The sequence below is a fragment of the Polyodon spathula genome, chromosome 51 (assembly GCF_017654505.1).
Source record: "Polyodon spathula isolate WHYD16114869_AA chromosome 51, ASM1765450v1, whole genome shotgun sequence".
Lineage (NCBI taxonomy): Eukaryota > Metazoa > Chordata > Actinopteri > Acipenseriformes > Polyodontidae > Polyodon > Polyodon spathula.
The window spans coordinates 845,484-870,730 of record NC_054584.1 but is presented as its reverse complement, the minus strand read 5'-3'; the positions used below and the strand labels follow the sequence as shown (position 1 = coordinate 870,730).

Here is a 25,247-nt window from a genome sequence, read left to right as displayed (position 1 = left end):
GCTTTCTTTATCTAATCCCATCGCCCTTAAGACTGCCCGCCTCACAGGCACCCCAGTCTGGCTGGTAAAGTGGGGTTTGCAAATAAAAGCGTTATGACAGCTTTGGACCACCAGGGGGTGCAAAACCCATCAGAGGTGGACAAAGTTGTCGCTTTCCAGACTGTTTTTGGCTCAAAAAGAGCGAACTGCCCAACGTCTCGACGTGTTTAACACACACCCTATTCTCTATTGAAATCTGTGTGTGTGTGTGTGTGTTTGTGATGTCATGCATGTCATGTTGTTTCTCGAAAGAGCCCACATGCAGGGTTATTGTAAACAAGCAACATATAACGAGCCGTTGCGTGACAGCAGCAGGTATTCAATCACACAGAGCCCACGCCCTTTTACGCGAAATGGCAAACACTACGTAGCATAACTTCGGTAAAGCAGGGTTTCGACTACGAATATTTTGCATGCCTGGAAAAGGCTCGCCTGCGTACAAAGCCTCAGCTGTCTCTTTAAATTCTCCCACACGCCGGCTGGTGGTTCTGGAGACAGTGACGCAGGTCTGACGTCTGAGGAGCAGTAGGGAGAATTTGGAGAGAGCGAATTTGGAAGCTGAAAGATTCTACTTTTGGCAAAACTGCTTTTTGATAAGTTACCAAAGACCCCAGTTGGCCATTTATATTCAGTAGATATCAGATAGTAGATTTTTTTTTTTTAAATATAAATATAATTTAATATTTTTGAAAGGAGACGTAAAATCTTTTACTTTGTTTTGTTTCATTTTCTCCTAACTCGGAACGGCTTCACTTCCTTTCTCACAGTAAACACGGTATCCCTCCGCTCGCCGAGCGCTCAAACTAGTCCCTCAATCCACTGCCTCTGCGGTTTTGTATTAATGTATTAATGCACGTATTTAATTATTTCACAATAACTATTTATTATTAATTATTTCTTATCTCTGCCTATGAATACCCTTTACTCTGTAGTAATTAAAGTGCCATTAGCTCAGTTTACCAAAAAAAATTCTTCCTATGCCAAAGTTGCGAGGAAACCGACCCGTTACCGGACAGCACAATCCCAGAGACGTTTAATTTGAGTCGTGCTTTTCGACGGTTTGTCGTTATGAGCCGGTCTGCCTGGGTTTTATCAGTGCAGTATTATGAGTGATAATGATATTATAATGATTATGAGTGTTATAATGGCGTGTTCCCTCGCTAATTACAGAGAAAGCACCCGTTGCTGGTCACGTCTCCCTGTATTATAACGATAAAGACACAGCCCGGCTCCACCGTGTCGTGTTTGTTTGTTTGTTTGTTTCAGGGCTTGTTTACCAATTTGTGTGAAAGAGAGGGTTTGGAAAATCTATATTAACTTTTTTTTTTTTTTAATGTATTAAAAAAAAAACCCACCTACAACTTCTAAAAACACCCCGTTTAGTTTTTTTTTTTTTTTAATGTCTCACGACTGTGTTTTCGCGGGCTTTTCCAGCCCGGGAGTCAAGAAAGAGCGAAGTCGTTTTTATATTAACGCCTTTTTAAACTGAGAGGAAACGAAGCCGCTTTTAAAAGGAGCTTTAAATATATATATATATTAGTTGAAAGTTTCCTACAGCAAAGTGCAGTAAAGCTCGGTAAACTGTGGTAAACCACGGTAAATGATTTTAATACCAACGGGGGGGGAGCCTTAATATGCTGCAGTATAAGAGAGAGAGACAAATTATTCCCTTTTAATTTCATTTTTATTACTATAAGTTTTTTTTTTTTTTTTTTTTTTTTGGTATTTTCTAGGGTAGTTCACCTTTAAGACGCCAGGAAATGTGGGAGCCTTAATTATAACCACCATATCTAATAAAGTCAAGCATTATAAATGTACATTGTAATAATAATAATGATAATAGTATTGAGAAAGCACAGGGCTGTATTAACTTTATTACAAAACTCATGAACCAGATTCTTGTAACTGTCACCATCAAATCACACGCCACCTGATCGTTCAGTGTGCATTTATATAGCGGTCAGCTTTCCCATCTACATTGCAAGCTCTGTGGCGTATATTATTATTATTATTATTATTATTATTATTATTATTATTATTATTGGCTTTGTTTTAAAGATGCAAAGGCGTGTGGCTTGCAGATTGGTTTCAGGAGACTGCAGGTTTCAGCACACCAGGCAGGGAGACTTTAGGGGGTTTTGATACAAGCAAACCCCAAACTAGGTCGCCCCCCCGGGGGGGGGACGGACTCCTGAAACCAGCTTGCAAGCCTCTGTGATCCTGCAAACGGGGGCTGCGTGTTCAGCTCAGCTTTACACACGGGTCTTGCATTGCCCCATTAATTAAAACTGAAGCGCCATTTCAAGCGCAGTGTCACTCCCTCTCCCCCATGAGTTGAATTAGTTTTAAGAAGAGGCAGTATGTATTTATTTATTTAAATTAACAACATTTAAAACAAACAAAAAAAAAAACAATTAAAATAAAATAGGAAGCTAGAAAGAAAGAAACAATAAAATAAAAACTGAGGTTGTTTCTCTTTTTTTTTTTTCAAAAACAATCCGATCCAAACTAACTGACGAGGCGGAGGGATACAACGCCGCACGGGCCAGCCAAACCACCACCTCCTCCTCCTCCACCTCCCTCCTCCTCCGCCGCTGACAACAAAAAAAAAAAAAAAAGAAAGAACGGAAAGAGCCCGCCCCTCTCCCCCTCCGGCTCCTTCTGATTGGCTGTGGGGTCGAGCCTGGGCTCGGCTGCGCCCCGGGGTTGGCCAGGCTGCTCGTCAGTTGGGAGGCGCTGGGCGGGGCGGGCAGGCTGTGCGGTTTCCTCACTCTAGTCCCACTCGCACTAGTCTGATAGAGAGCCGTCGGGAGCGACCGTGTGAAGCGAAAAGGGGGGGGAAAGAAAACAAGAAAAAAAAAAAAAAAGGGGGGGGGGTCGTTTGAATAGTTTTCCGTCCTTGTTGTTGTTGTTGTGGTGGTGGGGGGGAGAAGGAAAGGAAATTGCCCTCGCCGTCGTTGAACGCCCGAGGGGGGGAGGAGAGCAAAATATTATTACACGGTAAGAAAACGCGTGTGTGTGTGTGTGTGTGTGTGTGTGTGTGTGTGTGTGTGTTTGCTTTTTTATTTTCTTCATATTTGCCTGCCACTGTTTATATATATATAGTTATATATGTATTAATGACGGCCATTCACAACAACAGCGCTGTTTTATATCTCAGTTCTCTCTTGTGTCTGCTTCTTAATTGCAGTTATGGCAAGTGCTGACCGTTTTCATTGTTTGTTTGTTTGTTTGTTTGTTTGTTTGTTTGTAACCGTTGTTGTTTGTTTGTTTTCTTGACGGTGTTCTGTAATACAAACACGGTTCTTGCGTTGCTTTGTTGTTAAGCTCTGCGCATGTCGTCGACACACACGCAGGGCCAAAACACGAGTCGTGACAGTGGCTGTCATCAAGCGAAATGGAGAGGGGGTGCGGGGGTGGGGGGGGAGAAGCTGTCAAACAGTATATCTGCACACATACTGGGGTGGGAATCGGACTCCTGCTGCACAGCAGTGTGATCCAGTCCTGCTTTCACTAGGAGTTTAATAATGAGACTCCCGCTGCACAGCAGTGTGATCCAGTCCTGCTTTCACTAGGAGTTTAATAATCTGCTTTCACTAGGAGTTTAATAATGAGACTCCCGCTGCACAGCAGTGTGATCCAGTCCTGCTTTCACTAGGAGTTTAATAATCAGACTCCCGCTGCACAGCAGTGTGATCCAGTCCTGCTTTCACTAGGAGTTTAATAATCAGACTCCCGCTGCACAGCAGTGTGATCCAGTCCTGCTTTCACTAGGAGTTTAATAATGAGACTCCCGCTGCACAGCAGTGTGATCCAGTCCTGCTTTCACTAGGAGTTTAATAATCAGACTCCCGCTGCACAGCAGTGTGATCCAGTCCTGCTTTCACTAGGAGTTTAATAATGAGACTCCCGCTGCACAGCAGTGTGATCCAGTCCTGCTTTCACTAGGAGTTTAATAATGAGACTCCCGCTGCACAGCAGTGTGATCCAGTCCTGCTTTCACTAGGAGTTTAATAATCAGACTCCCGCTGCACAGCAGTGTGATCCAGTCCTGCTTTCACTAGGAGTTTAATAATCAGACTCCCGCTGCACAGCAGTGTGATCCAGTCCTGCTTTCACTAGGAGTTTAATAATCCTCCCGCTGCACAGCAGTGTGATCCAGTCCTGCTTTCACTAGGAGTTTAATAATCAGACTCCCGCTGCACAGCAGTGTGATCCAGTCCTGCTTTCACTAGGAGTTTAATAATCAGACTCCCGCTGCACAGCAGTGTGATCCAGTCCTGCTTTCACTAGGAGTTTAATAATCAGACTCCCGCTGCACAGCAGTGTGATCCAGTCCTGCTTTCACTAGGAGTTTAATAATCAGACTCCCGCTGCACAGCAGTGTGATCCAGTCCTGCTTTCACTAGGAGTTTAATAATGAGACTCCCGCTGCACAGCAGTGTGATCCAGTCCTGCTTTCACTAGGAGTTTAATAATGAGACTCCCGCTGCACAGCAGTGTGATCCAGTCCTGCTTTCACTAGGAGTTTAATAATCAGACTCCCGCTGCACAGCAGTGTGATCCAGTCCTGCTTTCACTAGGAGTTTAATAATCAGACTCCCGCTGCACAGCAGTGTGATCCAGTCCTGCTTTCACTAGGAGTTTAATAATCAGACTCCCGCTGCACAGCAGTGTGATCCAGTCCTGCTTTCACTAGGAGTTTAATAATCAGACTCCCGCTGCACAGCAGTGTGATCCAGCCCTGCTTTCACTAGGAGTTTAATAATAAGACACACCTGAGCTTGTTCCCTAGACACACTGGGGCTGATCAAGCTGCTAGTGAAACCTGGACTGGATCACATTGCTGTGCAATAGGAGTCTGATTCCCAGCCCTGAGATATATTATAATGTGTGTGTTTATCTATCTCTTTGTCAGTCTATTTCTGTTTATCTATGTGTCTGTCTATCTATCTATCTATCTATCTGTATCTGTATATCTATTTCTATCTGTGTATGTATGTATCTGTCTATCTGTCTCTGTCTCTATCTATCTCTCTTATCTATCTCTATCTCTCTATCTGTGTATCTATCTCTCTATCTTATGTGCAGTGGTTAGGCTAGATATACAGTTGCAGTCAAAAGTTTACAGAGTCCAATGGAAATTTATCATTTCTAGAAATTATTTGAAAACAAAGATTTGCTTTTGTGGTTGAGGGGGGATAAAGTTATAATAAATAGATATCTATAATTATATTTCAGCAAATTATTATTATTATTATTATTATTATTATTATTATTATTTATTTATTATTTTTTTTTTTTTTTTTTTTTTTTTTTTTGCAAAACTCTGCAAACATGCCAATTCAAAAATATTCACACCCTGACAAGGAAAATGAAATTAATATCTAATAAAAACCGCCTTTTGGGGATAATAACCTCGTTTTAAACGATGCAGGATATTTGTCAGTGAGCGTTTAGCTTGATTCTTTAGTGACTCTTGACCGTTCTTCAACGCAGAATTGTTCCAGTTCATTCAGATTCCGAGGACTCCTCTTGTAAACAGCCTCCTTCAGCTCGGACCAGAGACTCTCAATCGGGTTTAGATCAGGACTTTGACCGGGCCGTTCCAGAACCTTGATTTTTTCTTCTTCTTTAACCATTCTGAAGTAGACGCTGACGTGTGTTTTGGGTCGTTGTCGTGTTGGAACGTTGTGCTTTTAAACCTGTTTTTGAGGTGATTGGCCAGTATCTTCTGGTTTGCTATGGAATCCATTTTACCATGTATTGGAACTACATTCCCTGTGCCATTAGAGGAAGAACAGCCTCATAGAAGGATATTACCACCTCCATGCTTGACAGTAGGTATGGTGTTCTTTCCTTTGTAAGCCTCGACAGACTTTCTCCAAATGTAACTACTGTCAGCGTGACCAAACAGCTAAATTCTTTGTTTCATCACTCTGCCAAACCTTTGTCCAGAACTCCTGTCCATCATTCAGATGCTGTTTTGTACACTTCAAGCGATCGTCCTTGTGACGTTTTACTAAGAGTGGCTTTTTCCTTGGCCTGCGAACACTGAGACCTTCAGCATGCAATACTGGACCTGTGGTTGAAATGGGAACCCCAGTCCCACTTGCAGCCGGTTCACTTTGAATATCTTTGGCAGTCGATCTCAGATTGCTATGAACCTTCCTCACAATTTATCTACATGTTCCTGGTGAAAGAACCGTCTTTCTTCCAGACCAAGGGGGCGTTGTGACAGTACCACGAGTCTTGAACTTCTTGATAATAGAAACAGCCGTTGAAATTGGGATACTCAGATGCATGGAAATCTTCTTCTCTCTTTCTCCAGCTTAATGACAATAAATAATTTTCTTCCTAAGGTCAGGTTGCTCTTTCCTTTCCCCCATATTGACTTATTGGTAACGAGAGCAATCATCCTTCTAACCCTTTTGTATTCTCAAAGAACGTTCCCCTACAATCCGGCATTTTGTAGACTTCTCTAGAATTGTCATATTGAAATGTCTAGTAGACAATACTATCATAGCATCAAAGGCTAGGAATACTTTTGAATTGGCATTTTTTTGGAGTTTTGGAAAATAATTATAGACATATATTTCTTGTAACTTTATTTTTTTGTTTGTTTCCTCATCCACAAGAGCAAAACTTTTGATTCAGAAGATTTTCCTGCAATTCTTTGTTTTTGAGAAGTCTCTAGACGTTTATAAATTGATTTATAGCGAGTTAAAGGGTTAATAAATGCAGCAGTGTGAAGTAGATGTTGAAGCAGCAAACGGCATATTTTGTCTGAAGTGAAAACCGTTGGGGTTCGTGAAGGAACGGCAGTCGCGCCTCGGGACAGTGCGCACTGGAATCCGATTCACAAACTCGGCCCCTCGCTTTATTCAGCGGGGTTCATATGATTTCTTGAGGCACAGTTAGTTCAGTCTGTGGGGTGATGCAGAACCTTTGGCCGGAGCTGTTTCCTGGAGGGTTGGATGGGAAAGTCTGGGAAGCGAGGGTGGAATTGTCTTTCTTCCCACAAGATGTTTAGGGGAACTTGGCCGTGGTGTCTGGTTTCCCAGGCCTCCCTTGGATACACCCGGTCCTTCAAATGAGACGTAAAACAAACAAAGTCCTATTGGAGGTGACTCAGCAGCAGCCACTGACTCCCTGTGTGTGTGTGTGTGACCCTGAGCGAGTCACTTCACCTCCTTGTGCTCCGTCCTTCAGATGAGACGCAAAACAAACGAGGTCCTATTGGAGGTGACTCAGCAGCAGCCACTGACTCCCTGTGTGTGTGTGTGTGTGTGACCCTGAGCGAGTCACTTCACCTCCTTGTGCTCCGTCCTTCAGATGAGACGCAAAACAAACGAGGTCCTATTGGAAGAGACTCTGCAGCAGCAGCAGCAGTTGTTGATGATGCAGAGTTCACCCCCCTAGTCTCTGTAAGTCGCTTTGGATAAAAGCGCCTGCTAAAATAGCTAATTAATAATAATAATAATAATAATAATAATAATTCCTCTGGAGCAAAAACTTGGAGAGCTGTGATTATTATTATAATTATTATTATTATGAATTAATCACTGAGCAGTCGCTTTTATCCAAAGCGACTTACAGAGACTATGAGGATGAACTCTGCGTCATCATCAACTGCTGCTGCTGCAGAGTCTCTTCCAGTAGGACCTCGTTTGTTTTACGTTCCCATGCAGAGGGAGTGTATTCGTTTCATTCAGAGACGTGTTTTTACCAGGCAAGCCCTCTGCAGGTGTAACCGTGTGTTTTCAGGAGCGAGCTGCAGTAGAGAGGGCCAGCCACTCGTGCAATGGCAGCGAATGCACTCACAAATTCCAGGTGTTTCTGCCGGCTTGATCAGCCCCACAGTGTATAAGGAACAGGCTCAAGTGTGTCTTTGTTATTAAACTCACAGAGAAACCAGGAATGGATCAAACTGCTGTGCAGCGGGAGTCTGATTCCCGTCCCTGCTGTGTATGCAGCAGTGTGCACATGTATTGGAACACCCCATTGCTTCAGTAGTTTGGATTTGCTGTGCGTATGAAATCAAACCACAGCAACTGAATATATATATATATATATATATATATATATATATATATATATATATATATATATATATATATATATATATATATATATATATATATATATATATATATGTGAATCTTCTCAGTGTATGTAAATGCTGTTTGTGGGTGTTAAGAGTTTGTTTCTCGTCCGTTTTGATTTTTCTTGGAGGAACAGATGTCTTGGCAATGTGCTAGTAATTGCTACATTTTTAAGGAAGGAAGTATACTTGCTTTGCTGCATCCTGCTAGGTACAGCCCCCCCATCGCGTTTTTCAGATTATTTGAGATGAATTTTCTTGTGCTCGGGGGGAAGTTGCTGAATTGGCAGAAATATGCAAACAGTTCAGTCTCCGTGCCTCAAGCCTGCCCTGCCCTGGGCTGGAGGGAGCCCCCTTTCTCTTATGGGGGTGAGGGAGGGGAGAGAGGGGAGCAGTTCAGTCTCCGTGCCTCAAGCCTGCCCTGCCCTGGGCTGGAGGGAGCCCCCTTTCTCTTATGGGGGTGAGGGAGGGGAGAGAGGGGAGCAGTTCAGTCTCCGTGCCTCAAGCCTGCCCTGGGCTGGAGGGAGCCCCCTTTCTCTTATGGGGGTGAGGGAGGGGAGAGAGGGGAGCAGTTCAGTCTCCGTGCCTCAAGCCTGCCCTGCCCTGGACTGGAGGGAGCACCGTATACTGTGCCATTCCTGCTTGGTGTGTTTTTCTAATGTTGGTGTTGTACAAGTGTGACAGTTTTCAAAAAATATGTGGGTCAAGGGGAAGGGGGGGGGGGACTAAATTTATCCTTTTTGGGAACCGATCACAGAGGAAAAAAAAAGCTTTAAAAAAAAAAAAAATATCCCTGCTTGAGGAAACAAAGAGAGAATTGTGGGATGAGCCGAATTCATCAAGTGAAAATGTGCATTCCCTGCTGTTCGTGTCTCCTGGATTAAGAAGCGTGTGGGAGGGCGTTTTTATTCGGCTCTTATATTTATCTTTTTATTTTTGATTCTTGGGTTTCTGTTCTTGGTGGGTAGCTTGTGTATCGTCTGTTCGTAGTTCGCAGCGCTGCTTTTTCACGTCCCTCTGAAGACGGACTCTTGTAGTCCGAAGGGTCCTGATACAGCGCCTGCTTTATTAAAATCGGTGCTTCGTGTTTCTGTGAACCTGCAGGACCTGGCTTGCTTTTTGATTTTGTTATACAACAGCTTTCTTTTTTCAGATAAAAAATATCTATCTGTAATCTCACATTCATATATCCTACCTGCTGTACCCTTCCATTAATTATATCTATCTATTTATTTATCTGTGTATCTACCTGTCTATCTATCATCTCAGTACACTGTATATATACACACACACAATCATATATTCTGGCTTATTTATTTATTCATTCTCCTTGCACCTCGCTATCTCTTCCACTCTGCCTCTTCCTCGCCCCCCTCTCTATCTCTCTTTCTCTCTCAATCCCTCTCCTCTGTCTCTCTCCTTTCAGGCACAGGACAGAGAGAAAACTGTTGCTAGCAGCAGGAATAGAGAGAGCCAGGGCAACTGCCCCAAACACGGTCCGAACAAACTGCATCGCTGCGACTGTACAATTCCAGAGCAAGCAAACTAACTAACTAACGAACGAGGAAAACAGCCTATACAGAGACGAAGCAGAGAGTAATCTTAGTAAATGTGGCACATCTAATCTGTTTGACATTTGTTGTTATTGTTATGAATGAGTCATTTATCAGATGCTTTTATCCAAAGTGACTTACAGAGACTAGGGAGGTGAACTCTGCATCATCAACAACTGCTGCTGCTGCTGCTGCAGAGTCTCTTCCAATAGGACCTCGTTTGTTTCACGTCTCGTCCGAAGGTCGGAGCACAAGGAGGTGAAGTGACTTGCTCAGGGTCTCTCACACACACACACACACACACAGAGTCATTGTCTGAGCCGGTATTCTAACCTGGAACCTCCTGGCCCCTTTTCTCTAAGCGCTTGGCCGTAGTGCCCAGTCCCTCCATTCTAACCAGCGAGCAGCCCAGCTGTCCTCCCAGTCCCTCGGGTCATTTCTCTACCCGATCTCACCCCCCCGCCCTCATTGTTTTCACCTCCTGTCTTTTTACAGTCAGCCACACAAGAGGAGAGTGAAGATTTTAGTTCTGGCACCCCGGGGGGGGGGGGTGTGATGGATACTGTTAATATTTTTTAAGTGCTTGTCACGTTACAGCTAAACCCTGAGGCTTGGGTGCTTTTAATGATCGCTGTGCAACAGGAGTAAGAGACCGAGGCAGAAACACTGAACCCTGTCCAATACGTCGATCAGGTACCGTGTCGACCAAAAGCATTGCATCACCTGGATATTCAAGAACTGAGAGAGAGAGTTAAATATATTTTATGTGAATGTAGATCTTTTTATGTAACATCATGTAATCAAAGGAAAGTACCAAATGAGACCAGACCATTTTTTTTTTTTTTTTTTTTTTTTAAAGGGTGATGCAGTAAAAGCATGTGTTTTTTTTTTTTTTTTTGTTTCTTTTTTCGTTGCGACAGTGAGCCCCAGCTGTTGCTTTCACTTCTGTATTTCGGGGCGACGGACAGGGAAGTGTTGGCTGTCAACCTGAAACTTGCGGATTGCAGGGGCGGACTGAACCCTCGCCTCGAGAGCCTCGCTGCTTTTGCAGTATTCGGCTGCAGCCGCTAAACAGTCGCTAGCCTTTGCCCCCCTTGACGGACACACCCCCCTGCCCCCTCCCTGCAGGACTAGCTGGAGAAAACTGACTTTTTACAACATCAGCTGCTGCCTGTTTACTACATACAGCTGTGTGCACGTGTATCAGAGCAGCTCCAGATCTGTGTCATTGATCTGCTTCATCTACCCGCCTGCATGCAAACACCTCTGGGTGTGAGGATTTCAATCTCCACTCAGTGATCAGGGATACAGAAACACACTCGTGTGTGAAAATGTCAGACCGCTTTGTGCTTTAATCGGGCGTCTTAAACAGCTTCTAAAAAGTCTCTTGCGTTTTACCGTGTGCGGCTCTGTGTTCCTTTTTTCTTTACTGTTTGAAATGAATTGCTTCTGTAGTTTTGTGCGTATGAAATCAAATCACTGGAACTGAAATAGCCTGCCCTGATCTGAATATCACCAACGGTGGCCAGAACGTCTATAAACATCGTCAGCTTAAATACAAACGAGGTGAAAGCAGGATTTCCCATATGCACTGGTAAACAGTGTGTAAGAATAAGGTAACACAAAAAAAAAATGAAGCACCAGTTCATGTTTCAAAACCTGGGAAGCCTCAGAAGAGAAAAAAAAAAACAGCCGAAAAGAGGTGCCTTTTCAGAGTAGTTTTTAAGCCAAGAAACCGAAGTGCAATTTCGAATGCAGCTGAGCTAAAGCTGCGCCCAACAGTGGGGAATTCGCAGATCCAAGAACTGCGAACTCCGTGTGTGTTCCCGTTCGTTCTTTGACAGCACGAAATGCAGAACTCTCTTAGTTGTTCCAAAATCAACCTGGAGCTTTTGTTTTGTTTTTGCTGTGGCACTCCTCCTCTGAGGAACTCTGTTCCGCTTGAAGCTTTCAGGCAGGTTGAAACAGTGGATTCTTTCAAAGTCTAAATTGAAAGCCTCATGTTTTATTTGAGCGTGTTTATATATCGTCGGTTGTAGCCGGGAGTGCGTTGCACGCAGGAGCTCTCCTGCTGTGTCTGTGATTATGCACAGCGCGGTGTGCAGGGAGGGCGCTATATAAAAACACATGTGTATTGTATTTTATTGGATAGTGCCAAATGCCATAGCCACTCCCTCCCCACTCATTTTCTCTGCTGAGAGAGAGAGAGACTTTTACAGCTCTGGGTCTTCACAGACTGACAGGTGGAAAGAGGTCAGAGGGGTCATCATTGCAGAGCTTGTAACATTCCAGGGGGGCGGGGTCAGGAATGCAGGTGGTTCAAGGGGGTGTGGCCGTGCGATTTTGCTCGATTGGCTTATCTGAGAAACGCGTTTTTTAATAGTTTTTAACGATTTTGCTCTTTTCTCTTTCTGTGAAACAACGAAATGGGCTTTTAACTTGCAAATCTGATTTTTTCCCATTTCGAAGCAGAAGCGACTTCATTAATGTAAACACAGTCGCGCAGAACGATTCTAATAAAGCGCGTTCCGGCATCAAATACTTGATTTTTCATCAGAGAGTGATTTGAGAGACGTGAATGGGTTAACGGGTATCAGTTGAAATTTTAAAGGAGAGAAGAAAAGTCGGGGTGGAGACACAAACAAATCAGAAAAGACGAGTCAGATGCCCTACTTATGAAATGCTCTGTATATTAAAAAACATTTCTTTCAGTTACACTTAGAAGCCAGCAGGGGGCGCTGCAGGGGGATGAAGGGTTATATCTGGGGCGGTTTTATTCAACATGTGTGAAACTCGCTGGAAGATTAAGTTAGCAGTAGCCCACTGGGGAAGATTAAGAGGTAGAAAGAGATGGTTCTTCAGAGGCGTTCGAGCAGCCCTCCCCCAAAACTACACACTCCCCAGCAGATTTATTTGCAGAAATCCCAGTCGGCCTTCGCAGATCTACCCTTCCAACATGTGCTTTAATTAACGTAACCCAGCCCTGCCGCCAGACCTGACTGACTGCAGACAGGAGCACCTCTGAGGAGGTTTAAAAGGAAATCTTAATTCATGTGATTACTACACTGTGAACTAGGATACAGCAAGCTATATCTGCAGCGACATACAGGTAGTGCGTTTTCAATAATGCTTCTGACTGACTTGGAGCAGGTGTGTGTAGAAGGGAGGGTGAGAGAGAGGGAAGGAAGGAAGGAAGGAGGAGGTGGTGGAGGATGGTAAACAGGGGCAAGATTCCCCCACCTGTAGCTTCACAGCTGCTTGATTGGGACTCTTGAGTGTCAGCTGTTTTTTGTCGAGACGTGTGTGTGTGTGTGTGTGGGGGGGGGGGGGGGGGGGGTCCATCAAAATCAGACAAGAACGAAAACTTTCCAAAGATCCTGCTTCATAGTGTGCCGGACACTCCTCTGTGTGTGTCTCTATAGCGCTGGGGTTTAAATGTGTTTATTTATGTCCTGGGCATAATGGGGCCAGACTGCGTTTCCTTTCATTTTATTATATATGTCCAGGAACACATGGACCATTCCACAGACCCCAAAAGACTTCTAAATCCCCCCCCAAATAAATTGTATACACACTGCTGTTATATAATGCAATTGTCCGTCGTCCGTCCTTCATTTTTCGTTTAGAAGCGGAGCGTGCAAATGAGATTTTGACGTGTTAATAAGAGACCCCTCTTTTACTAAAAGAGCTTTATTAGAATCGTTCTGCGAGACTGCGTTCACATGAAGTAAAGAGGAGTCGCGGCTTCAGCTTTTGAAATGAAAAAGTCAAGCTTGTTGGAAACCCGGTTTTTAGTTGTTTCACAGAAGTGAAATGCATTTTGCTGCGAACGCGTTTCTCGGCGTGTGATTTTTTTTTTTTTTTTTGAGAGACGCGAATGGCTTGAGCAGGGATCGGCTGAATTAAAACAGAGTTGAAAAGTCAGGGTTAAACACTGAGAGTCGGAAGTCCGAGGCGAACAGAACAGGCAGCCGCTGGAGAAACAAACTATCGGGCAGCTGGGTAAAAGGCAAAAGGTGTCCAACTGCCGTGAACCCTGAACTACACTTCAAAACCACGAGGGGAGGGGCGAGGGGGGGGGTGTCTACCAGCATGCTTCCTTCTCCAGCTTCCCCACCCCCACCGCCTTGACACTTGCACTGACAAATTAGAGACAGTTGCCTCCCAAAGTTTGAGCACAGAGTAGAGAGAGAGAGAGAGATGTGCAACAGGTCCTGGGACTGTAGACTGTGCTAATCTGACGGTTAAGGACTGTAAGCTTGTCAGTTTTGGTTTTGTCGTTCTCTCTCTGGAGCTGTTGAACTTTAGCAGGGGGCTCAGTCCTGCTTGCCAGGCTGCTGTAAGTATAGGAGTGGGTTTTTTTTTCTGAAGCTTTTAAAAGGGACGGGGTGGGTGTTTGGGGGGGGGTCCCTCAGGCCTGATATATTTTATTTTTTTTAGTGTTTGTCAAATAAAACCTAAAAGTAGATTAACCTTTTTAGATTTATTAAAAGTGCACGCGTGTGTGTGTGTGCGTGTGTCTTGATTTTGGTCCCAGTCTTTTGTTTCGTTTTGTTATGCATTAGCGACACAGCTGTTACGTAACAATTTTGAAAGGCTTTTTTTTTTTTTAAATGTGAATAAAGCTTTGTAGATAGTAATTCAAATAGAGTGTTTTTTAGACTCTCTTTTTTTTCAAAGTTAGGAGCTTCTAAAGTAGCTTGTCTCCTTCATGTAGGAAATATTGAAAAGAGCTGAAAATAACATTTGTGTAGTTTGGGAAGCAAATATATTTTACATTGAAAATGTTACGTTTATATATATTTTTTATTAATATGGGGGAAAGGCATCTGGCTATCATGAGTTTGCTTGCTAGGCTTTCCTATGTAGCTCTGTGTGTGTATCTCTCTTCTTCTCTCTCTGTCTCTCTCTGTTTGTCTATATAGGGTATCAAGGTCTTTTTTCATTTTAATTCTGGTGCCACTTATCTTGCACTGATTTTATATTTATTGTTAATACCTACTGTAAGGATAGAAACGCTAGACTGCATCTTAATCAAGGGACTGGAAATGACATGCTGCTTTGTGAAAATGATCGAAAACAAAGGCGTCATTAATGGCCATGCCCCGTCGGTGGTCTTTGCAAGGCTGTGTCGATTTCTCAGGTGTGACTGTTAGATCAGGGGACCACCCTGGAGTTTAAAAACCTGCTCCCCCCCACCCCCCTACCAAGATACCACCTGTTCACTGTTCACAGACCTACTGAGGCTCTCGCAAGCGTGGTATTTTACATGAAGTTCACAAATCCTTTTCCATCAATGGACTGGCTGCTGGGCTAGTGTGAGTTTCTAACCCCTGGTTAAATAATGAATCGGTCCTTCAGCAGACGCTTTTATCCAAAGAGACCAGGGGGGTGAACTCTGCATCATCAACAACCGCTGCTGCTGCTGCAGAGTCTCTTCCAATAGGACCTCGTTTGTTTTGTGTCTCATCCGAAGGATGGAGCACAAGGAGGTGAAGTGACTCGCTTAGAGTCTCACACAGGGAGTCGGGCTGAGCCGGGTTTGAACCTCCTGGGGTAACAAGCCCCCTTTCTCTAAACCGCTGGACCCCCAGCCTCCTGATTTTAAGTAGAGTTTACTGTATACATCAGGTTCTCACTGCAGTTAATTAGTATGGCTCCTTGTTAATGGTCTGAGTGCAGCTGCTAATCTAAGGGTCGCTTTTCTTGCACATACTGAATTTATTATTATTTTTTTAATTGCAAACTCAAGGAGCGCAAACGTGGTGTGAATTACTGCTGTAGATCGACTCTTTCATCTACAGCAACGTTCAGATTTATCAGAACACGTTTATCAGTTGTGATTTGTCGGGGGCGTCTGAAATCTAAGCGCTGGAACTGAAAATCCTGGATAGGCAAATGTAGGGATTTTGTCTCTGATTTTAGTTGCCGACTGTAATCGGCCACACGTGCAGTTCATTTATAACAGAGAGAGAACAGGAGCAGACAGCCGCAGAGGATAACATGCACACGACTGTACAAGACAGGCCACCGCCAGCCCAGCTTGAGTGCAGTATCACTGAAAAGATCAACCACAAACCCTGCATGCAGGCGGCCACAGCACTGCAAGGCCCTGTGGTTTGATCTACCGGTTTGACACGCAAAGGCAGACTTTGTATTAAATACAGCACCCTTCCTCTAAAAGCACTGACATCAAATCGAGTTAGTGAAACTGAAGATTCTTTCTCTTAGGGGGGTGAGGGAGAGAGGGGAGCAGTTCAGTCTCCGTGACTCAGCCTGCCCCGGACTGGAGAGAGCACCCTTTCTCTTAGGGGGGTGAGGGAGGGAGGGAGCAGTTCAGTCTCCGTGACTCAGCCTGCCCTGGACTGGAGGGAGCACCCTTTCTCTTAGGGGGGTGAGGGAGGGAGGGAGCAGTTCAGTCTCCGTGCCTCAGCCTGCCCTGGACTGGAGGGAGCACCCTTTCTCTTAGGGTGAGGGAGGGAGGGAGCAGTTCAGTCTCTGTGACTCAGCCTGCCCTGGACTGGAGGGAGCACCCTTTCTCTTAGGGGGGTGAGGGAGGGAGGGAGCAGTTCAGTCTCCGTGCCTCCAAATGATTGGGTTCTGCATTAATCCAAAGTTAATATGAATTTTAGTTTATTTTTTTGTAATAAATTGCTGCTGCTTCTTTAATATGTAAGCTATTGAAACCGAAGGTACATAATTCTGGCTTCTGTTTATAAAATGTTATCAAAAGTGCTTTCTGTTTGTACAGCTGAGTCACGGCAGAGATGATTGACACAAGAAGGAGATTAAACTAGTGTTCTGGTGTCTGTTTGAAGTCTGGTCTCTGTTTTCTTCATTATTATTATTATTATTATTATTATTATTATTATTATTAATTCGTCATTTAGCAGGCGCTTTTATCCAAAGTGACTTACCTTAGGGGGGTGAACTCTGCATCATCAACAACTGCTGCTGCTGCTGCAGAGTCTCTTCCAATAGGACCTCGTTTGTTTCACGTCTCGTCCGAAGGACGGAGCACAAGGAGGTGAAGTGACTTGCTCAGGGTCACACACGCAGCGAGTCAGTGGCTGAGCTGAGATTTGAATCTCCTGGTAAAAAGCCCCCTTTTCTTTAACCACTGGACCACCAAGCCTCATTATTGTTACTACTATTGTTATTAATATTATTGTTATTAATAGTGTTATTATTATTATTGTTATTAATGTTTTTTTTGTTTTTTTTTTTTTCAGGATTAAGGATTCAGTCAAGGGTAGACTGGAAGAGGCTGAGCTCTTCTCATAGAAGCAGGCATAACATGAACTGAGGAGACTCCGGACAGACTCTCGTTCCTTCTTTTTCGATCGCAACAAGAAAAGAAAGAAGGGGAAATAACGTAGAGCCAGGAAGAGGAGGAGGAGGAGGAAGAATTCGTGTCTGACGCCCGAACTCCCATCCCCACCCCGCCTACCCCCACCCAGGGAATGAGATGAGTTCCGTCCGACTCTTGACTCTTCTTTCCTGTCGCAACAAGAAAGAAAAGAAGGGGCGTTAACGTAGAGCCAGGAAAGAGGAGGAGGGAGGCAGGTCGGTCAGACTCCTCTGACTCCTCCATTCTTAAGCACAGACTCCCATGAGGGTAGGGGTGGGGCCCTACCCCCACCCTCCCCGCCACACACAACTGCAGGAAAATGGGGAGGAAAAAGATTCAAATCCAGCGCATCACGGATGAACGAAACAGACAGGTGAGCGACAAGCTGGGGTGACATGAAAGGCGAAGAGATTTCTGGGTCAAAATGTTTTGAAGCAGTTCGGTTTTCTCGTCCTCGAGACGCGAGATTCCTTGCATCTCGATTTTATCGGGCATCTGCTTCAAAAACAGACGGAGAGCGATGTCTTTTGTGAATACACCCCCTCCCGCGTCTGGGGGGGCTTGTGGGGGGGGGGTTTAAAATGAGGATCCTGTGGGAGTGATCAAGGTTTTAATTTTGCAGTGCACACACCTTACCTACATCTCCTGTCTTTTTTTTCCTGCGATTACACTGCCTTTCGTTATCAAGCTTTCGCGTCCTGTGTGTGGGGAGGAGGGGCTTTGGAGTTGGTTGCCCACGGCAACGACCCCGATTTATAAATTGATTAGTGGCGGTACAGAGCGTCGAGCGATCTGCCTGCTGCTCTGAAGAGCTGCATCAACTGACACACTGGGAACTCAGGCAATTGAGAGAGACACACACACACAGAGGCTGTCACATGGCTCTCTGCAAAAGGGATTGCGTGGGTGTGTGTGTGTGTTTCTGCAGGCTTGTTTACCACTGTAAGTGAAGCCACCCAGATCTCACTGCATTTTGAACAAGCAGGTATTTATAAAGCTCACACTGAGACCACCAGTAAACCGAACTCTAGCGTTCTCTCGCACAGGCACGTGCAACCTCTACGGGTCAAGGCGTGTCCTTTATTTTATTCATCCTTTGCCTCTTTCGAGACACATTCATAAGTTCCGTCATAGCTCTGTCTGTAAAGCCGAGTTGAACACTAAGCTGTTTTTGTCAGGAGCTTGAAAGCTGGTTGCAGGAGACCTAGTTTGAGGTTTGCTGTATCAAACCCCCAAGTCTCCCTGCCTGGTGTGCCGTGCAGCGTCCTGAAACCTACAGTCTCCTGAAACCAAGCTGCAAGCCGCAGAGCAGCGGCTTCGTGTTCCCTCAGCTTAAGAATATTGAACTTTAATCCCAGCACTAATTGAGGTGCTTGTTATACTAGAGCCACACCAAGTGATTACTGAATTACTAGGCTTGAGCGTGCTACAGAAATCGTGGGCTGACGATCAGGGTGAGGGTCGCTGGTGTGGAATTTGGAGTGAATTCAGAAACAGCTGCTTGGGTTTGTGTGGATCGCTGTGATCCGCAGGGTCTCGGAAAAGCAGCACTGATCAGCGCAAACCCAAGCAGCTGTTTCTGAACTCGCTCTGAGCGGTGAATCGGCCCCGATCCACACCAGCGAGCCTCGCCTGTGGAGAGCTGGATCCGTGTAAAGGAGTACTGGGGCAGTGCGTCTGTGCTTTTCTCCCTGCTCCTGCCGTGCATTCCTCTCTCAGCCTGCTCTCTGTGCTTCTCTCAAAGGTGACGTTCACGAAGCGGAAGTTTGGGCTGATGAAGAAGGCCTACGAGCTGAGCGTGCTGTGTGACTGCGAGATCGCCCTCATCATCTTCAACCACTCCAACAAGCTCTTCCAGTACGCCAGCACAGACATGGACAAGGTGCTGCTGAAATACACAGAGTACAACGAGCCACACGAGAGCAGGACCAACGCTGACATCATCGAGGTAGGCAGGCTGTGCAAACAGAGTCTCTCGCACACACACGCGCACACACACACACACACACACAGTCAGAGTGTCGTGGACACACACGCGTGCACACACACAGTGACGCAGTCCCCCTAAACACAGTCTCATATACACACACAGTGACACAGCCCTCTCACACACAGTCTCATATATACACCACACACACACACACACACACACACACACACACACACAGTGACACAGCCCCCTCACACACTCACACAGTCTCATATACACACAATCACATATATACAAACACACTCAAACACAGTGACACAGCCCCCTGCACACACACTCACACAGTCTGATATACACACACACAGTGACACAGCCCCTTAACACACACTCACTCAGTCTCATATACACTCACACAGTGCTGCATGTTTTCAGTGAAGCAGTCGGCTCATCCCTGTCAGTGTGTGTTAATCCTGCTCTGTCGCAGCGCACAGCTTAAGAGCACGGGGGGGTCCCTGCCTTTTAAGGATGCTCCGTCGAGTTCTCCACCACGCAGATCAACCAGGGCCACGACACCACCTTAAAGAAGGCTCAGTGTGACAGATGAAGCAAAAATCATCCACTGGCTGTCCTGTGGCATTGCTATGAAGACGGCTGCTGTAAAGTGCTGTCTGACTGTGCAGTGAAGAGGCAGAGCAGGCGTTTCTGTATAGGAGTCTGATCATGCATAAAGAGATGCACAATAATACAAGAGTCCCAAACTGAAGACCAGGAGCCAGATGCGTGTGTTTGTCTCGACTAAGGGGACGGTGAAGAATAATAATAATAATAACAGTAAAGCTATAGCCAAAAGTTTTGCATCACCTAGAATTTTAGGATTACATAATTCAGGAGGAAAAAAAATACATATGTATTTATTTTTTGATAGCCCTAATATATATATGTGTGTGTGCATGTGTGTGTGTCTATGTATATGTTCGTTGAAACGAACTCAAAGAGAGTAAGCAGGCAATCCCCAACGAGGCAGGAAATAAACAAACACTCGGCTCAGCCTTTTTAAATTGAAACGATTTGCAAGATGCCTCCCAGTTGTCTTGTGTTTTTGCTTTACCAAGGATGACCTGCACAGCGCAGGCTTGTTTGGGCTCGCTTGAACTTGCTTCGGTGGGTTTTTTTTTTTGTTTTTTTTTTTTTTAAGGTCGTCCAACAGGTCTCGTTCCGTGCACCCTGTTTTCTGTGAGCAGGTGCTGAGCTGCAGAGTTCCTGCCGTGCGTTTTCTAGTTTTTGTTGACGTGTTTGAGTTGTGTTTCGTTTGTGTTTTTACTCTCGAGTGTCCACCTGCACGCCTAGGCTTTTTTGTTTAGTGTGACCCAGGAATATTCTTATGGCGCAATATGAACGAGAGAGAGATGGGGGGGGGGGGTAGCTGGGGTACCGCGTCTCACCCACTGAGACCATCATCAAAATTCGCTAGGGGCAGTAATTTAGAAATTGCAAATGCAACCAACGTAATAAACCGTGCTTGATCAACAGGACACAGAGATCACAAAACACGATAAATAGGATATTTATTTTTAAATGTGATTTTTTGGTGGACTTGAAATAAATGTTAGTTTTTAAATAAAATTATAAATATGTCGCCACAGCAAGCGCTTCTAGGAAATGAACCGTTCATTGTAAAAAAAAAAAAAAACAAAACTGCAAACTGTGAGGAAAAATTGGTGTGCTTTACTGACTGTGCAAAAAAAAAAAAAAAAAAAGTTAGCTTGATTTCATGGGCTTGCAGCGATCCTCAGTTTCGAAACTGGTGGGTTGTTTGTTGTTGTCTGTAGCAGAAAAACTGTTGCTGGCATGTTCTTTTTTGAGAAGCGAAGGCGTGTTCGGCACGCATCAGACTCGACGTGCGTGCTGCTGTGTGTGAATACTGGAACTCGCTGTAACAGTAGACAAGCCCAGTAGTGATTTCTGCTTGAACAGTAACTGCACTCAGACACGCAATACAGTGATGCTGCGGCCAGGATGGAAGTAGGGGAGAATTAAGCCATAATAGTGGTACAGTATTTCATGTTAGATTTTGAAATGTCACTTTTTTTCATGCCTGTTTTTCGTTAAGTGTATGGGGGGGGGACTACAAAGCGGAGCTGTGCAAATCAATGTGTTAACCTGAAATCGAAGCAAAATTAGTCTGTTCTATAAGGAGATGATGCAAAACATTTGGCCAGATCTGCACACAGTTTAGCTAATCGAATACACAGGTACTCTGCTAAAGTGTCACTCTTAATTCTGTTTCAGTTTCCATGCTGTTTGTTCACAGCACTAATCCTGATCCGCCAGTGTTAGTGTGTAAAGCAGAGGGAACACGAAGCCGCTTGCAGCTTGGTTTCAGGAGACTGTAGGTTTCAGGATACAGCAAACCTCAAACTAGGTCTCCCTGGGGCTCTCCTGGAACCAGGTTCCAAGCCTTCGTTCCTGAAAAAAGTTTCTCCGTTTTCAGCTTGGCTTTAGAAGCGAAGGTCGTTTGCACTGCACCACCCAGACTGTGTCTTAATCACATTCTGCCCTTGTGCAGCTCCTCTGGCTGGAACTTGATTCGGTGGTTTAGCCTCCAGGGAAATCAGAAGCAGCCTTTAAAAAAAGGAGGCTTTTAAACTCTCGCCAGCCTCTCAGTGATGCCAAGTATACCGCACTGCCCTAATGAGCTTCAGCTATGGCCAACATTTTGAGATCTCGGGAGGCCTTGTTTCATAGCGTAGAATCTTATCCAGCTCTGGCCAAAAGTGTTTGCATCACCCTATAGAGTGAACTCGCTTTGCTTCATAAAGTCGAATGAAAGCTGCTGAGTAACCTTAACATGCTGAGTTACACACCGTGCCGCTTTAGCAGTGTACTTGAGGCAACGCTGACCACAAACGTTTCGAAATCTAACATGAAATACTGTACTACTGTTATGGCTTCCTTCTGGTAGACTTTGTTAGCCATTTCATTTTGTGGTTTCTTTGATTTTACTTGATGTTAAATAAAATACCTAAATTATCTGTGTGTGTGTGTGTGTGTGTGTGTGTGTGTGTGTGTGTGTGTATATATATATATATATATATATATATATATATATATATAAAATGTATTTTTATGCGTCGATCCTAGAACTAGTGATGCAAAACGTTTTGACTCAGCTGTACAGTCCTTCAGTGAAGCCTGGCCTGTCCCACACTGCAACTCACAGGTTGTGATCTCAGAGGCAGGGTTGCAGAGTGTAGCATCATAGAGATAACCCTAAAACTCTGGAGAGCCTTGAGCAGGGTTGGGGTTGGGGCTAGGGCTAGGGCTAGGGTTGGTGGCAGGGTTAGAGGTTAGGGTCAGCGTCCTGTCAATGGGAGTTCAGGAGCAATGCAGGAAATCCTGGATCAGCTCGTATCAGCTGTCAATCCGTGCTGCTGAAAGCGAGTTCAGAACTCGGAGCTGGCAAAGTTAATGCCAGGAGATTCCATAGAGGGAACTCAAGTCCTGGGGGGGGGGGTCTGAGAGCCAGCAAAATTCTGCAGAGAGTACCGAAATTGTCAAAGGAAGTTTGCTGGGGTGATCTGCTGGGTCTTAAAAAGTCCTCCTATTTAAAAAAAAAAAAAATTAAAAAAATTGAAAATTAAAGCAGTTCTCATTTCCAGCACAGACGGTGTTGTGTGATGTTGGTTCTCCTTCACAACTAGACCTAGGATTGTTAAGCATTTTGAAGTTGGTTCAGCTCTTCACCTTTCCCCGTGTTTTTATCAGTTTCGTCTCGTCTGCTACACTGCACCACTGCTAGCCTAGTTTCCTTTGTTTAGGAGGCTTGGGGGTCGAGTGGTTTAAAAAAAAAAAGGGGGGGGGGGGGGGGGGGTGTTACCCAGGAGGTCCCAGGCTTAAACTGCAGTGAAAACCCGCTACACTACTCTTTATTTAAATCAGGAGGCTGGGGGTCCAGCAGTTTAGAGAAAGGGGGCTTATTACCAGTAGGTTCAAATCCCAGCTAAGCCACTGACTCGCTGTGTGCCACCCTGAGCAAGTCACTTCACCTCCTTGTGCTCCGTCCTTCGGACGAGATGCAAAACAATCGGAGGTCCTGTTGGAAGTGACTCTGCAGCAGCAGTTGTTGACGATGCAGAGTTCACCCCCCTGGTCTCTGGAAGTCGCTCTGGATAAAAGCGTCTGCTGAACGACTCATTAATAAAGAAGTGTTTATTATGAGTATTATTATGATTAGGTTTTGTAATGATCAGACAGCAGTCAGTATTCCGTACATCTCCGGCTTCAATTCCAGACGTTAAGAAAGAAAGGTTTTAACGGTTGCGACAGTCCAGAGCCGGACGGGGACGATTCCATCGACCAGAGCCCTCTAAACGACGAGAAATACCGCAAAACCAACGAGGACCTGGACATTTTATTCAAGAGATATGGAGTAAGTACCACGGGGCTTTTTTTAAAAATCCCTTTCTCCCTTTTTAACCGTGTCTTTTTATATGTCTCTTTGTTTCGTTTTTTTTTTTTTTTTTTTGTGGTTTTGTGGCGCCGCTACGCAGGTTTTAAACAAGAAGGAGCGTCGGGATTGCGAGAGCCCGGATCTGGAAGAGGCGTTCTCTCTCACCCCCGGCACCCAGGAGAAGTATCAAAAAATTGACGAGGAGTTTGATAAAATGATGCAGAGTTATAGATTGGCTGTGAGTACCCGAGGCATGAGCTTTCAGCACTGCTAAAGCAGCCAGCCAGCCTAACTCAAGCCAGCGCACGCACACGCACACGCACACGCGTGAGTCTTTACAGTGTCTATGAGGAATTTGCATTGACTGCCATGTGGTGTAGATTTGTTCTAAACACAGGGCAAGGATCTCCTCAGTAATGAAAGTTGGGATAAATGCAACCTTTTAAAATGATTGATTATGTTAAATATGTATATAAATAATTAGGGATTTTAATCCAGACGTTTTCCATTGATCTATTTAATCATCTGCTGTCTACGATCGATCGATCGCACCTGTTTGCTGGCGATATCAAATCGTATTCACAAACGATGCCAAAGTTACACACGGTATTCACACAATGCAAGGGTTTCATAGTGCCAGCTGGTGTGTGACACGTTCACTTGGGGTCTAGTTTGACATTGTTTAATAACTAGGCAACTGGAAGTTAGCCAAAGCGAGTCGTTTTTAAAAACATGAAGTTTTGTTCTTAATCGCTCTCTCTCTTCCAGTTATTTAATTTTCATGCTCTGTTTTTTCGATGCCGCACTAAGGCAGACGAGATTAATCGATCAGTCATTTAATCAATCAAAGCCCACAAGTGTGATTTAATCAGCTAATCATGAATCGATTTAAAACCCTAATTTAGATAGATAGGTAGGTAGGTAGATATTTTATTTTTTATTTGTTAATATCCTTTATTTCAATCAATCAATATTAACAGTACAAAATAAATAAATAGCACAGATGTCCATGCAAAACTCTCTATTACAATAATTACAAACACATTCTTAATTTATTATCTTCCACCAAACACACCACCTCCCCAATTGACCAAATTGTCTGTAACATTTCTTGCTGGTGCACCAATTTATAAAAAGTAAAATCAGCTTCAATCCTTGAGGTTACCAACACTTTAAAAACAGATACTACCACATCAGTTAAAACTCCATTCATTTTGTTTTTCCTGCTTTTCAAAATTGCCATTTTTGCCTGGCCCAGTAGATAGATAGGTAGATAGCGAGGGACAATCTTAAATCACAAAAAATATACACGGTTCTCATGAACCTAAATATATTTGCGTTCTGCAGTGCGACCATGAGAAACCCACTTCAGCGCCGACAAGGAAAAATAAAGATCTGCCAGTGGGAATATAAAGCGCTCTAGCATTTTCATGCTGGAACTTCTAGGGCATAGAAAGTAGGGCATTCAATACATGTTACCGGTGGCACCAGATCTATCAGTGCACCAGAGTCCTGCTGTCACACACACAGGAAGAAGCATGCCTGTTTATTTGCGACGCGGATGCAGTGGGATATTCCGGAAGCAGGCTTTCTCTTTCATTAATTAGTCCGCTTGGGTCATTGCTCTACAGCAGTGGAATGGGGCCAGCGAGAATTTCTTAAACATTCAAACTTCACTTCGTGTGCAGCTCTGGCCAGAAGTTTTGCATCACCACCCCTGTAGAATTCATAGTCGAAGGAAAAGCTGCTGAACAGTGTTAGCATATTGAATTACACACACCGCCACTTTGTGGTTTCTGGTACACTTCAATGAAAAACTG

General features: G+C 44.5%; 1 protein-coding gene across 1 annotated transcript; it reads left to right on the top strand.

Annotated features, from left to right (window-relative positions):
- The first annotated feature begins 2,808 nt into the window (after window positions 1–2,808).
- LOC121306959 (myocyte-specific enhancer factor 2D homolog) lies at window positions 2,809–25,241 on the top strand. The gene is made up of 6 exons (XM_041238986.1): window positions 2,809–3,039; window positions 16,929–17,152; window positions 17,339–17,420; window positions 18,792–18,995; window positions 23,269–23,406; window positions 23,528–25,241. The coding sequence occupies exons 3-6, from the start codon at window positions 17,367–17,369 to the stop codon at window positions 23,699–23,701; spliced, it is 570 nt and encodes a 189-aa protein (XP_041094920.1). The 5' UTR covers window positions 2,809–3,039; window positions 16,929–17,152; window positions 17,339–17,366; the 3' UTR covers window positions 23,702–25,241.
- Window positions 25,242–25,247: the final 6 nt, after the last annotated feature.